At 31.0% G+C, this 16,336-nt stretch overlaps 1 protein-coding gene across 1 annotated transcript in view; it reads left to right on the top strand.

Moving 5' to 3' along the window:
- Nucleotides 1-16,336, top strand: part of LOC121126887 (voltage-dependent calcium channel type A subunit alpha-1-like) — a 208,752-nt gene that overhangs the window by 144,978 nt on the left and 47,438 nt on the right. The window contains 4 exon segments of the mRNA XM_071892078.1: nt 6,972-7,115; nt 7,171-7,274; nt 7,277-7,533; nt 13,999-14,109. Coding sequence (XP_071748179.1) covers nt 6,972-7,115; nt 7,171-7,274; nt 7,277-7,533; nt 13,999-14,109 — 616 coding nt within the window.

Genomic DNA, 16,336 nt, shown 5'->3' with positions numbered 1-16,336 from the left:
ACTGGGTGGTCCATTAAAATTCTGAACATTTGAATTTTAAAATTAAACAAAGATGTAATATATAAATTAACAATAGAATTTCAACAAAATGAGTACTATAAATGGATGCGTATCTAACCTCTTTTAATCATTAATGAAAACCGCTTTTAACGGCAATAATGCCTTCCAGTTGTTGGTGGAAGTCCTGGCACCCACTGTGTATTCAGTTCTCTGTAATTGTGTGCCAGTACTAGCTGACAGTGTCTATGATGGCCTAGGCGTTTTGATGACGTACACCACAGGCCTTCCCTCAACATACACCCAAAAGGTGTAGGCTAGGGAACTCGAAAGTCTCACTGAATACAAATTCGGAAGGAATGTGTATCCTTCATTGCTGATATCAAAAGTGGTCTCACCAATTCCACAAGAATCTTATTGCCCACTTTTTTTATTGGTCTTTGGACAATCTGGTGTGAAATCTTGAATTTCATTTAAGAGAAGATGGACAATGTTGTGTAAAATGAACCAAATTCAAGAGGATATTTGTAAACATGTAAGGTAGTATTTTGCGGGCACTAAAATTATTAGTCTCAGATTATGTATCACTGGAGCAGATAACTTAGAATTAAGGAAGTGGTAATCAATAAAGTTTTGACATTTTTAAATAATCTAATTTTTTTTTATCAACTTTCATCTTATTCCAAAGACACTTAGCTAAAGCTTATACAATATTTATATTGTAATGGTTTTATGCATTGAACATCATGAACCAGTTGAATATTATAAAAAATATATACGACTAAGTGGTTCTTTTAGGGTATCGAGAGCATAAAGCAAATCAAAAAGAGGTACCCATATCTTACAATAATGTTTATACTTGGATTGACTGATATAAATCTGATTGAGGTAGGAAAGTCCATGAAAATATATGAGCATCTTCCAAACTCGTTAACCAAAGGCAGGATAGCCTTGATTCCCAGGAAAGGTTTGCCAACGTATGTCAACAACTGGAGACCAAATATTGTTCTTAATTATAGCTAAATAATCCTTTCTGGTATTCTTGCAGGCAAAAAGGAGCCTCAAACGGAAAATGAATTCCGTCATATCATGAAATATTCAAATTGGAATTGATAGGGTACAAAATAAGGGGAACTTTGGTGCAATAATTAAAATTCTTCTACAACACCATTGATAACATTTTACACGGACATATTTTGAGAGCAATAAATGAACTCCTTGCTAGAAAAATTTTCAACCCAATTACATCTCTTTCATTCAATGGTATGTCAACTATTGCATTAGGTGATTTGGAAAGTGATCCAATAGTTTAAAAAAAAAGTTGTTGCTAGGGTTGTCCTTCAGCTCCAATACTTTTCGCTGCAGAAATGAAAGATCTTGGGGATACCATAAGAAAGAATTTTGGCAGTTTAAACTTTAAAAAAAAATTTGAACTCATTAATTTTCAAATTGTTCCTGAGACTCTTCATAAGGCAACATCTATTCCATAGATAGCCAAAACGCCATTGGAGGAGAAAATTGGTGTCTCAATAACCTGTTTCTTTTCTCAGAAAAATTATCAAAAGATTCTAATTGACCTTTCAAGAAGCTTAGAGTCTGAGTGGCGTTCATCTATTTCGTTCCATCCTAACTACAATTGGTGAATACTAGGAAATTATTTTAATAATCAGTTAATTGATGAATTTTCTCATTTTGGGAAGCTATGCAGACGATCATTTGCAAAGGAGTACGAGTCTTTTTATCCATTTCAACTGTTCACATTGTGCTTCAGAATATCAAGAAAAAGTTTTTCTTTCAAAACTTCATAAACCCAAAAAAGTTGGAATGGACACGCTATCTAAGAATATAACCATGTTTCATGATCTTGACCATAATTATTTCTTCAATGGTGGAAAGTTTTTCTTCCCACTGAAAAGAACTGAAATCATCTATCTCACTCCAATTCTATGCCATTTAAGAATGAATTTTCCCTCCAACTCTAAAGAACAGGCCGATAAAATCTATATATATACATATAGTAAATTGAAAACTCTAGTAATAGTGATGTCATAGACTATGAGTGGTTGCTTGTTTTTTTTTTTTTAAATCTGCCTGTCTACCAAGTAGTCGGTACAATACATCAAATTGAAAATTCTAGTACGCCCAATTACATGATGGTCTAACATTGTCTTTCTGTTTGATTTTGGTTTAGGACATTAATTTTATATTAGAATGTTTATATATATATATATATCCTATGTAACTTCTCTGAATAAATAAAATCATAAAAAATATATATATTTATATATGCAGGGTAGGTAGCAAAACGTGGACTGTTAATTTATGTTTATTTTCTCATGACTATAAAAAAGTTTAGTGATTATTTTTTGATACACTATTTCTGCCGTCCTTTTTACATAAATAAACTAAATTATTCATTTAGTCACTTCATTATCATGAGCGAGCAACAAGTAAAAAGACAGTGCATCTCAGATTTCCTAGATGCTGGAGTTGATGTGATGAAGATTACTAAATTGTTAAATGTTCTAGGAGCCTGATTATTATCTTAGCCAAGATTTAAAAAGAGGAGAAGACTTCTCCAGGACGTCAGAAAGTGGAGGACATAGTTTAAATAGGCATACGAAATTTTAAGTTTCGAGAAAAATATCAAGGAGGATCTAACTAAGTCGATAAATTTCCTCGACAACGATTTCTCTATGGCTCCTTGGATCATCAGGAGGGCTATACAGCACAACTTGGGATGTGTTTCTTTCGCAAGGACCACATACCACCTTCTGACCGAGGGCATGCAAGCATGTAGGCTCAAAAGGTGTAAGAAAATACTCACAAAATCTAGGATCAAGGCAAAGGGGTCAATTGTGATTTCTCAAACAAGCAAATTTTCACAGGTGATCAATTCCAAAACTGCCGGGATGACCGCTCGCTTACAGAAACAAAAGAAAAGATGCAAGTTGTCTACCACACCAAATATCCGGGCCAAAAATGGTCCTCGGTGTTGTGCCTTTGATGGAAAGAAGAAGCCTCTGTTCTTTTTCTAGGCTCGACACAAAATCGCCCAACACGTCTACTATAAGGTGCTTACATGCACCATCTAACCATGCCTGAAGACCAACTACCCAGAGGACAATTACTAGTGGGCTCAGGACAGCACTCCCTCTCGCACGTTTGCTAAGTGCCAAAAGTTATGTGCGGATAGCATGGCTCGATTCAGGTCCAAAGATATATGCCCCCTTCCTCACCAGTTTTGAACCCACCGGACTTTTCAACATGGGGCACATAGGAGAGGGAAAACAACATCAACTCACAGCCAAATGTTGACTGACTGAAGTCTTCCATAGCGGTTGCATGGGACAACTTTAGATAGGAGTTTGCCATCAACTCTTAAATGGCCTGCAGGCGACGTGTAAAGGCTATAATTGATAATGAAAGGGACCCTATTGAGTGAAAAAAGTTTAGGAAAAACTTTGTCTACATGTTTTGATAAGATTATTTTTTTGCCTATTATTAAGAAAGTAAAATTATTTATGTATTTATATATCAATCTCTAGTCCACGTTTTGCTATCCTAACCTATATAATATGTAAAGAATTTTTTTTTTTTAAACATAAGTTTTTCGAAAAAACCTGTTTACAACTAATTTGCTTTGTTATGATGGACAATTTTTATTCATTTTGTAGACGATTTCAAAATTCCGTGATTTAATAAGTCTTCGTCCCTATTGGTAAAAATATTTATATTTAGAAAAACAACAACAATTAGCCACTTTCTAGGATAGTGTAAATGCATTAAAACAAACTTCACTTCACTTAAGAAGAGCGTGTAGGCATTTATTGGGAAAAAGCAATGAGTGTCAAATTAAGTATTGGCTAATAGTAGATAATGAGAGGTATGCATTAGCTAAGAGATGCATTACTAAATTCCATAGAATGGTAGTTGCAGCGAAGGCGAATTATTTGTAGATACGATTCAATATTTGAAATAAATAAATATCAACAAAAAAATATATATTTAAAAAAAAAAATTAAGTTACACACATCTTTAATGACGCGCTAAAATCACCTAGAGCTACAATTTCAAACAAAAATTTTTTTGAAAAAAATTCAAATTTTAAATTTTCGGACGGATTACAAAACTCTTTCTATTGGCAAATATTGGCCACTTTTGGTCTATCGCCTACTTCACCCTGGTCAGTTGTTGACAGAATAAATCCAAATTGACAAAATTAAGTGCATGTTAAAGAGATTATATAAAAAAAGAAATGAAACACGCTGGTACCCTTGCATCTTCTAAACAACTTTTCCTCAGTATTGTACTGATCATCACCAAAGGAACTTCATAATGCCAAAGAAAACGTGCCTTTTTTCATGGGTTTCTAATAACGAAATTACTGATGTGTGGAATTATGATATGGTAAATAAAAAGTATATCTTACCATTTTGGCCAGTTTTTCGTGCCCATCTCGTCTTTTATGACATATAATCCGCCACTCCAAAACCTCCCATCACATCAACAACTTAAAAGTCTTCAAGAAACAAAAGATTAAGGAGACGAAGGATAATAAAACGGTTCATCATTCATTTTGGACGTCGCAAAGTTATTTGTGTCGAGTAACATCCTTTTAAATGTTCTGGATCATCCCGATTTCTTCAAGTTTATTTGAAAAATATACTAGAAAAAATTCTCTAGGTCAATGGGTCGGTAACAACTTGGTTGGGTAAGAAGGAATTTTGGAATAGAATAAAAGAAGAGGTGGAAGAAAAGGATATTTTCGTTGCACTAGATGAGACAAGACATCATCAAGGGAGGTCAATGACGACAATTTTGATTGGCCCTTTGGACAAACATTTCTGTGGGAGACCTTACCTTATTGAATTGATTGATATTCAGATTGCAAACCCAAACAATGTAAGGAACATCGTCATAAGTTCAGTTTATAAGTTATTGTTGATCACAAAATGGAAGGAATGTTTTGTTATCATTTAATTGTCAACTCGTAAATATGGTCAATATTTAAAAAAAAAAGTTGTTACTTTATTCCGTCAATTATATTCTTTAAATTTCGTGCCAAAGTTATCTATTCATCATTTATGGTCAGTGGTCAACAAGAAGTTATGAGTACATTTCTTGTAATGATGGGTCTGATGTTCTCTAACTAACAATATATTTTGTCTTGTTTATATTTAAAGAATATAATATATATTTATAAAGTTATTTATAGGGAAGTTATATATTAATAATATAAAACAACCCCTCTTCCTTCATGTGTAAATAAATAAATAATTTTAGTTAAAGATATATTCTAAACGATACTCTTTTAATTGGGTTGGAATCGGTATTTACTTTGAACTCTTTGTCCAGCGACAGATACAATTGCACCACTGTCCTATGTTGCTATTAAATTCTTAAAGAAATTTCCATGGGCATTCAATGCATCAATAGGTAACTTATTCTGTCCAAATTTTTCAATAGAGGTGATGATCAAAATAGAGTTTTCTTCTAGACACCGGCATACTTTTGCATAGTGGCCACTCTCACCACATCATGTACATTCGACGCTTTTTGCAAGGCAAACTTTCCCATTCTTATGAGGAAATTGGAAACCACACTGTCTACACAATCTTTTTTGCCTCTTGTTCCATGATCTCCTGCAGCTTTGACTTGTTAGATATATATCAACATAGCTTCTTTTTTTTTTGCTATAACACCGTTTGATACTAAATAATTTAGACTACTTCGATTATTCTTTGCGTTTCTACTATTCTCCATTAATGTATACTTCACATATTTTATTTGCATCATCAAAATATTTTAGTTGTGCTTCTCTATACTTCCGTACTCCGGTCAATTTGTAAACGCCATCCTTGAATGTTCTTTCAAACAGAAGAGATATACTTTTATCTCAGGTCCAATGATGATTAGATATACTTTTTAAGCACTACCGAATGCGCGATATAATGATGGGTTAGATATTCTCTAATTATATTCGGTCTTACGAGTAATAAGGAAATTGGGAGTGAGGTTTGAAGTATTCAAGATGTATCACTGTCCATATTTGCAGTACAGGACAAATTCAAACTTATTAATGGAATTGATATTTGTGATAGTAACTATTCATAGTAGTTTTTCGTTTGTTATAGGTATTAATGATACTAAAGGACTCTCAACAAGGAAAGGGTTTACTTGAAGTAGGAGTTGACTTTAGGAGGATTGAACATAAAGAGTTTCAACGAACGATTTTTGGGTGGATAATATATTTTTTGTACAATATATTTTGTCTTACATAATTTCACAGAATATAATATGAGTTTATATATAGTTATTTATACGGAGATTATATGTTAATAATTTACAAGACGTCCCTTAGGATGATTTTTATTCTAGAGGCTCACACATTACCATTGCGTCATTCCATAATATGATACTCAACTTCTTCCTCGTGAAGTATGAGTATTTTTACCAAATTTAAGACTATTCTTTTCCTTAGACTTAGCTTGTTGTGACAGATTTTTCCTTATCTTAATAGTTTTACATCCCCATCCTTGGTAATATTTTTTTGAATAGATAGTACTAAGTAAAGCTATATTTTGGTAAGGGAAAGCTTCTATATGTAGTAAATTTTCAGATAAGTTCTAATGTTAAAAAAATCATAATTGAGATATCTTATAAGTATGTTCGAAATTACCAATCGACCATCAAGTATGATTTATGAATAAAGGTTTGATTATGTCCTAAAGGAAGCAGAGGAACAACATGGTTGAAGTTGTATTTACGGGCACGCTTGCCCAAAACACGATTCCCATAGCCCTAGATATAGTTCATTAAAGACATTTAGCCAAAAACACACATAACTTTTTACTTAAACTGGTAGTGTATGATCAAATGATTCTATGAGATATTTCGAGAAGTATATATTTCCATAAAATTAAAAAAAAAAAATACTTACAGTCACCTTATGCTATTATTTCTCTTTTCAGAGGTTATTACTTTCATTATGAAGTTCCTAATGAGACACCAAAAATTGTTGAAAGAACATGGGAACGTCGTTCATTTCATTATGATAATTGCTTTCGAGCAATTATTACTCTATTTGCAATTCAAACGTCGGAAGGTTGGGTTGCGTAAGTTAAAATGTAAAATTGAGAATTTTTAAATCTAATAATTAATCATCAATAGGATACTACAAGATTCTATGGCATCCACTTATGAAAATGAAGGACCTAAGCCTTGGTATCGAGTAGAAATGTCAATTTTCTACATCGTTTTCTTTGTTGTGTTTCCTTTTTTTTCGTAAATATATTTGTTGCTTTAATTATTGTGACATTCAATGAACTTGGAGAAGCAGAACTTCAAGATAATATGGACAAAAATCAAAAATCTTGTATAGACTTTGCTATTCAAGCACGACCGTTAGAGCTTTATGTCCCTCAACGAACAGACGGATTTTATTATCATGCATGGAGACTTATTACTTCATCTCCTTTTGAAAACTTCATAATGGTCTTAATTATATGCAATACTATTCTTCTAATGCTTAAGGTAAGTTTATTATAACAAATAACTTGTTTAAAATTCAATTATAATTAAATTTAATTTGTAAATATTGAGTAATATAATAAGTATTTATATCAAAATCACAAATAAATTTTAATGGACCCAATAAAAGGTAAAATGGACTTTAATGACTATTATTAATCTAGTATGTCGTTACAAAATTTTTAACCCGACATTAGCACCTTTAATCCTTATTACTTCGGCATATGAAAGGACTTTGTATTAATTTTTAACATCTCCTTTGTTTCCAATATATATGATTAATCGTCTGGAGAGTGTGGGAAGATGTTTATGTATAATGTATTTCATATTATACAATTCAATTACTGGCATGTAAAAGTATCCATTGTGGCACAATAATATATTCTGTAATTTTTGAAAATGTAATTCAATTCTCTTAATGTTTAATAAAGTTGTGTTGTTTTATTGAAATATCAAATCACAGATTTAGGTTTAAGAAATTAGAGTATATGAATATCTTCCCAGGCTCTCAAGACAATAAATGAGAATTATTGAAAAAAACGAGTGATTAAAAATTAAGACAAAGTACTTTCATATTGTGCAATAGTAAAGATTGAAGGTGCTGGGTTAAAATTAATATACGTCTCATAAACAGATAAAATGGAAACTTTACAAAATACTTAATATTTTTTTTTTTAGTCCAGTATAACTTTCATTTGATCCATTACATCTCATATGTAATTTTGAAGACCGTAATGGGGTGAATTATTTTCTGGCAAATGGCGCAACTAAACAAACCCATGGATAAAAAAAAATAAACTGGATGAAATATTAAGAATTTATTCACATTGAATATAAGTGACATGAATTTGAATTCCCCATTTAAATAATGAAAATCCCCCATTTTTATGGGGAATCCCAAAACCCTTCTATACTTCCGTTTACAACTCCTACAAACTTTTTTCACTCTGTAAATCTGCATTTTGTAACATAACTACTTTATTTGCTCTATTTTTTCGGGAAAGTATTATATATATTATTTACATCGTGAACTGCAATCTAAGGTAATTAATTTACTGAAGCTCCAAAACACTATGGAATCAAACTGTCATGTATTTGGGAAGTTGCCCAACAATCATTTATTTAATAAAATTAGAGGGAGACATATGTTTTTAAGGCCCAGTATTATACACAGCTTCATGAATAGGGCTAGCATGCCGTGGAGGATTTATTATAGCAATATTAAATTCAATTCATTTGTCTTAAAGTATAATTTGCAGTTGAGAGGCTTGGAGTATATAATTCGAGTCGATTTTATAGCTTTACCTTCGAGTTTGGTAGATTAAGTTACTCATCTATTGGACCTCAGACAAAGCCAGTTAAAAAAAAGACGATGGATGACATTTGACGCTTCTCCCTACACTTTCTTCTTCTATTTAAATTTTATTTAAATGGTATTGTTCAACCATGCAATCAAACAGGGCCAATACGAATTAATTTGGCACCTTATGCAAATATTATCCAATAATATGTATATTCAATATTATACTGTTACACAAAGCTGAATATATTAATTGCCTCAGACATTTATTATATTCTGAGAAAATATAAATACCTCAAATAATATGATAGATAATTGACAATATATACAAGTGATTCACGACTAATTTTATCATCTCACTCAGTAATCAACCCTCCCACCCTCCACCAAAAAGTCTTGCATTAATGTCTTTAACAATAAATAATAATAATAAAAGAGAATCCACCTGTCTTGAGAGACTATAGAAAAACTAAGAGCACTGTGGGTATATCAGATATGAACTCACACGATGAAATCACAACCTTTTGAAAAAATCAACAAAGCAATCAAATACCAATTTGAGGCCTTTCCATAAAAAATCATCCAGAAAATAAAAAATGAAACCCAATTTGGGTTTGACAATTAAAGACCAACCAGACTCTAGTTTTATGGCCATAAATTGACCAAACTATAATAATTGAAAAATTAAGTCTAGCTCGAAAGTAAATTATGTTCGGGATCACCTTTCCAGTAAATATGGTAACTCAGAAAAAATCAGTCGGTTCAGCTATTTTTTAAAGGAGGGAGGCTACTAAAACTACAATGGTGGTTGCCTTGAATGTAAGTATTGCCTCTATTTTGAGACTATTAAAAAATTTATTTGAAAAAATTGGACACCTTTTTATAAAAATTGAAAATATCATTTTAGTACACTTGCATTGAATTGTTTTTCTTTTAGTTAGCTACGCCCTTAAGGCTCATTACGAAACAAAAAGGGTTTTATATATTAATGAGTATTTTTAAGGTTGCACTTTTTATACTACATAAGTATTAAATGAAAAAATAAAAAGTTATAAATGAAAGATTGAACAGAAAAATAAACGTGGAAAAAAAAACTGATGAACGCAATTGGAAAGTATTTACAAAATAATTGATTGAACGGAAAAAGGGTGAAGGGGTACAAGCCTGCCTACAAATGTCCAAAGTATTTAACTGACACGTTAAAAAATACTATATTTAGAGGCAAAAAAGGGTACAAAAATAACCAGAGGTTCCCATCAAGAAATCTCAAATTACAAAGAATACTCAGATAGAGATCATTTTCATCTCCACAGGAAAACTCTTTGGAGAAGAAATGAAGAAAAAATAATAGTCCTAAAAATAACATGCAATCATCTATATTATCCTTTAATTTAAATTCTATGACTTGTCCGAAAAGGGTAGCAAAGATATTACAATATGTAAGACTTCAGAATCCAGACATAATTTATTTTGTTTGACAAACTAGACTACTAGACTGACAAATATTCATTATAGTTACTTTGAATTTTTTTTAAATATTACTTTATTTTACAATGAAAAATTTGTAATAATAAAAATAATGTCCTATACATATTTTAGATAATGTGTAATGGAAAACAGAAACTGAGAAAAGAGAAAAGGTTAAAGGTTGTGTGATTGTTTATTGAGTCTGATAATCCAGTAGTTGATAAATTTATGGTAGCATGTTAATAAAAAAAAATATATATATAAATTCCACTCTGTATCTAGGAAGGTCATTAAACGTAAGAATTATTCCGATGTAGATCTGCAATTATATTCTGAGTCTATTTAAGATTTAAAGTGGGTTCTTACAATTACCTGTGAAGAATCAAAATATATAATCGAGTTTTGTTTTTGTTTCTTTTTATTGTTTATTATGTAAAATAATTTTATATGATTGTCTTACGATGATATCTTTCGAAGTTGTGGGTAAATTACACTGAATCGAACAGTAAAGGTTTTCCGATTTAATCTGCATGTCTTACTTATGCTATTGAGAGAGTGAGCAAACCATAGCACGGACTGTTATTTTTGCATGACAAAAGTAGCAGGTATTAAAAAACATACAATACACACTGTAATATATCCAAATTTGAAATCGGCTTTTAGACCAATTCCTTACAATAAAAAATATCCAGTACCTGTTTCTCCGAATCAAATTGAAATAATTGAACATCAAAGTGAGTATATAGAAGATGAATATACGGAAGTCCCATAAAACTGTTCAAGGAAACCTCATTTATTGGGGCAGGAAGAGCTAAACGACCTTATTCGAGATTTACATATAACAAAATAGTCTAATAAAATTGTAGTTTCAAGATTAAAGGGATGGAATCTTCTAAAAAAAGAGACTAAAATCAGTTTTTACAGGAAACGAGATTCAGATTTTCAAAAATTCTTCTCACTTGAAATAATTCCGTAATGAAGGAGCTTCGCCTTGATTATAAAATAAATGAGTGGTGTTTATTTATTGATTCTTCTAAGACAAGCCTCAAAGCTGTAATACTGCACAACGACAATATACTTCCATCTTTTCCTCTTTTGCATGCAGTGGGCATGAAAGAAACCCATGAAAGTATGACGCAAATTTTAGAAAAAATAAATTACATTAAAAATGAATGGTCAATCTGTGGAGACTTAAAAGTTATAGTACTTTTACTTGGTATGCAACTTGGCAATACTAAATACTGCTGTTTTTTGTGTGAATGGGATAGCTGGGATAGGAGCAACCATTATAAAAGAAAAAATGACCGCAAAGAGGTTTAAATCTAGTTAAAAACAATGTAATAAAATATTATCTCGTTGATCCAAAAAAGATATTTCTTCCTCCACTTCGTTTTGTAAAAGCCTTGGACAAGAATGGAGAAGAATTTGCATATCTGAAAGAAAAGTTTCCCAAAATTAGGAATTCAAAAATAAAAAAGGTATTTTTGTTCGCCCACAGATAAGAAAGAAACAAGTAGAGAATTTGAAGAAAAACTCTCAATGTTAGCGCGTGCAGCATGGCTGTCATTTACAAAAGTGTTACATCAGTTCTTAGGAAATGTAATGGCCCACAACTACAAAGAACTTGTTGAAGATCTTTTAGCATCTTACAAGGCTTTGGGTTTCAACATGAGTTTAAAAATACATTTCCTAAGTTCTCACATAGACTTTTTCACAGAAAATCTTAATGTGATTAGTGATGAGCACGGCGAGAGGTTTCACCAAGATATTCATTTTATGGAGAAAGATATCAAGGAAAGTGTAACACCGCAATGTTGGTGATTATTGTTGGGTGCTGAAGAGGAATCTTGCCAGCCAAAAAAAAACAGACGAAAATCTTAGTCATTAAATAATATCATATATTATATTTATATAAATATACAAATATTTATATTCATCTAATTGAATTTCTTAAGACTTAAACAAATTTTACTATTGAACTTATACGCTGTAACTGAATAGAGCTTTGTCACATGACGTCAGCATTGTTAACATCAGCCATTTAGGGGGGCTAATAGACAAGCTTTATAATTTATAATTATAATAATAAATTCAAATATCACTGTTTATCATTGGCATCAAGTAGTATTCAATCTTCATCTAATAAAAACTGATTCTGTTTATCAATTTTTATTTTTTTCAGGATTGAATAGAAAAATATTACAGCTTCATTAGATTTAACAAAAATGTCTATGAATTAGAAGGAGCATTATTGGCCCAAAACGTTGAAACCAATTTGAAGAAATAAAAAATAGTCCTATTATTTATTAGCGACGACAAACTTCTTCATCTCATCAAAACTCTTCGAGCAACTTAATACGCAGGGGAGAAAAAAGATTAGAGCACTTCCTCTTTTGCAACATATCTATATTGTAATATCAAGGATCCATATCGTCAACTCTTCTCATGCCTTTGTTGAGAGCATTATCATTTTAGGAAACCAATTATTTAGGACTTTTACCACAAATAAGAATATTTTTTAAGTCATTCAACCTTGTTAAAAACTGAATAAGATAATGGACTTATATTGTAACCAATTTGGTTACACAGCACAAAGACCTGAGTTTAAAATCAACTCCCAAGTAATTTTATTCAATGCTTTAACTGTATAGGGAGTAGGATTTCTGTCAATTTTCATTTTAACCCTCTCAGAACTGCTCACAGCTAATCTTATTAAACATCGTGACAGCTTAGTTGCTCTTCTCCAAAATAATAGTCAAAATTGTAAGGGCTACAACGAAAATTTTCAGTTTCTTTTTTATAGGGGTAGATACGATTAATTTCATCTCTGCTTATAAATCCCCAATAAATTGTTATTGTTACTCTCCGACTGTCATGGGCACAGTCCCTGGTGATTCTTTTATATTATATTTTCTTTCCGAAAGAATGAAATAATAATTATTAAAATTTTGGAAAATAAAAGAACTCTGTTTAGATTAGCAACTATAAAATTTTTTGCATACGAGTAAGAGGATAGCTTTTACAACTCTTATTTATCGAGTATCTAAAGTTAAGGATATTTGTACATGAAAAATATTTTGGAAACAAAATTTTAATATTATAAAAACCACTATCGTAAATTCAATATTTGTGATTTTGTTTTTACTTTACAACATAAAAAAATAGTATGTCTTAGGGAATTATATCAACTTTATTACATAATTATTATACTGATAAAATATATTAAATAGATTAAAAAATATAGCTATATTTCAAATTCTTAAGACATTAATTACACGATTGTCTTAATTCATTTCCCCATTTCATTTCCTAACTGTTTTACTCTACAAAATTGGTCTGAGTGTGACCAACTAAGGGGAAAAAAGGGAAGAGAAAAAAAAAAGGTAGAAGTTTCATGTATAGAGTATTCCTTGTTTAGATAAACAATTTATGTTCAAAAGTGGAATTAAAAATTGTTTGATGTTCATCTAAATTCACATTTGCTTTTAAATGTAGAAATTTCTAACAGCAGCAAATCAAATAATACAAATATTTAAAAAAATGAATTATTCTAAATTGACTAACTGCCATTTTGGAGGTTTAACAAATGTTTAAGCAATCAAAAGTATGAATACCCTTGGTTAAAATACTTACAATAACAAGCCTTGTAAATTTCTTAAATATTATAACATAAATGTTTGTAAATATATATCTAATTCTAGTTCCATGGAGCACCAATATTTTTCATGGATATTTTAAGTGGGTTCAATCTTCTTTTTACTTTTTTATTCACAATTGAATGCATATTGAAAGTCGTTTCATATGGACCTAAGGTAAAAAAATATTTATATTATATTCATTATTAACGTTGATTAAATTAAGTATAATTGTGTGTATATTTTTATGAATTGGTGGCTCGTGAGTGGAACTGCAGCACCCCCAAATACTTTTAATAAAATTTGGAAATTAAAAATTAATTTATTTATTAATTATTATGTATGAGTACACAGTGTTTGAGTAAAAATTATTGTAATAAGGACAAATTGTTGATAAAGATTTATCATACAGTTGGAGCAGAAATGTGAAAAGTAGCAGTGTATATTATAAAAACAATGATAACATAAGTAGGGATGTGAATATTGACTAAATTCCAGTGAGCCTAAAAATCACTCCTAAGAGAAAATATAGTAAAACATTGAGAGATAACAAATCTGCTGGCCGAGATCACTATAAATAGTAGTGTTTCATTTTCACTGATATGTTATAATTCCCATTCCTAAGCGTAAGTGAAAAAGGCATCTAGAATAGCAATATCAATAGTTCAAAATTGTAGAGTTGCCTTAAACCCACAATGATTTAATAGTTCATATTATAATGGCACAAACAGAATAATACTAAGTGACTTATGATTATTAATGCCGTCATTTCATAAGAAACTTCAAAATCATATTTTTACATATACACTTTTTTTATTTTTCGTCGATTTTATCTATCTCCGTCTTATAGTCCGTGTTTAGAGACTGAAGAAATTAATAACTCCAATGACAAAGTGGGAAGTGATTTGTCTCCTGGAGTAGGTCCGCACTCCTCATTCTGGAACTCCAAAAACTTTGACAGCGATTCTATTTCAAGGAATTGCAATTTCAAGTGACAAGTCCCTCTCCTCTGGGTCTCTGGCTTGCATTCCATTCTACAATCAGGGTAATGTCTTCATTTTATTAAACGGACTGCGACATTTCAACTCCTTAAGATTATTTGACTTCGTATTGAAGCAAACGTATTTAAGCCTCAGAAGAGGATCACTTTCAGTTTGTGATGATTTAGGACTCTCTCTATAACCAAGGATAATTAAATCATTAAACTCTATTACTTACTACTTAATAAAACACTGGACAATAATAAAAGACTTGTATTTGTATAGCGTTCTATATTCCGAGTAAATAATATCATTATAAGAATACAAAAAAACTTTATTACTTTTGGAGGAAAAACCAGATAATTATAATAAGGGTTGCTAATAGGTATATGACCAGGTATGTAAAAGACTGCTATTCCAACATACCTCCAGAAAATGATGGGTTTGTGAGAATACAACATTTTTGTGCCTGTGTCTTTGCATATCCTACCTAATTTCTACTGAAATTGATAGGCCTCCAGGTTGTAGGGCTGTAGATTTTTCCAGGAAGTCTCTCTTATTAATTGAAGTGTAACTTTAGAGAAACAATATGTTTACATTGTATTGCCAAACTTTGTCCCAGTGTCAGTGTTGCTGAAGTGACAACCTTGACTTGGTTTTTATGGACTACAGTAATCCATGCTAACTTCTATGATTTTTTTCTAATATTCAAGTTTTAGGATTACTGTATCACCCTTTTCGATTGAGTTGGTACAATATTTTAACCATTTTCTACTTATACTTAATTCATTTAAATATTATTATCTCCACCTTGTCCAAAAAACTTTCAGAAATTTTTTTTCGTTGACAAACACATGTTACCGAAGGGTAATGTGGACAAGATAGATTCATTTGAAGTGTTTATTACACCCTTTTAACGACCATAAATAAGGAGGTTTAGAGTAATTGTTGAAGGTGATAGAGGATCTTGATTGGAAACTCCCAGTAGTCTCTCATTTATGATACTTAAAATTTTCATTTCTAGGACTGTGAGGCAATTTTGTTGTGCTACAATTCTAAATTGTCTTTTAAATATACCAAAAATTCTCTTTCAGACACCGTTTGTCCACGGTCCCTCTAATTTGGAGAACTCCCAATCTATTGGGGAATTGCTGCCATATTTTCCTAAAATCCTGGTGGAGACTGCATTAGTTGGCATTTTGAAAATCAAGAAAGATTAATTCGATTCTCATTAACTCTACATTAGGGCTGAACGATATATCGTTATCTGATATAATTAATATTATTACCATAGGAAAACTAACGATAGAAAAGAAATAACAAAAATACACAACAAAATTTAATTAACACAGTTAAAGTGCAAAATTAATTATAATTCTTTCCATAAGCCATTGGGCAAAATTGACAAAATATGATAACAAATC

The sequence above is a fragment of the Lepeophtheirus salmonis genome, chromosome 12, assembly GCF_016086655.4.
Source record: "Lepeophtheirus salmonis chromosome 12, UVic_Lsal_1.4, whole genome shotgun sequence".
Lineage (NCBI taxonomy): Eukaryota > Metazoa > Arthropoda > Copepoda > Siphonostomatoida > Caligidae > Lepeophtheirus > Lepeophtheirus salmonis.
The sequence above is the reverse complement of the archived record's forward strand: the minus strand, read 5'-3'. Positions and strand labels throughout refer to the sequence as shown.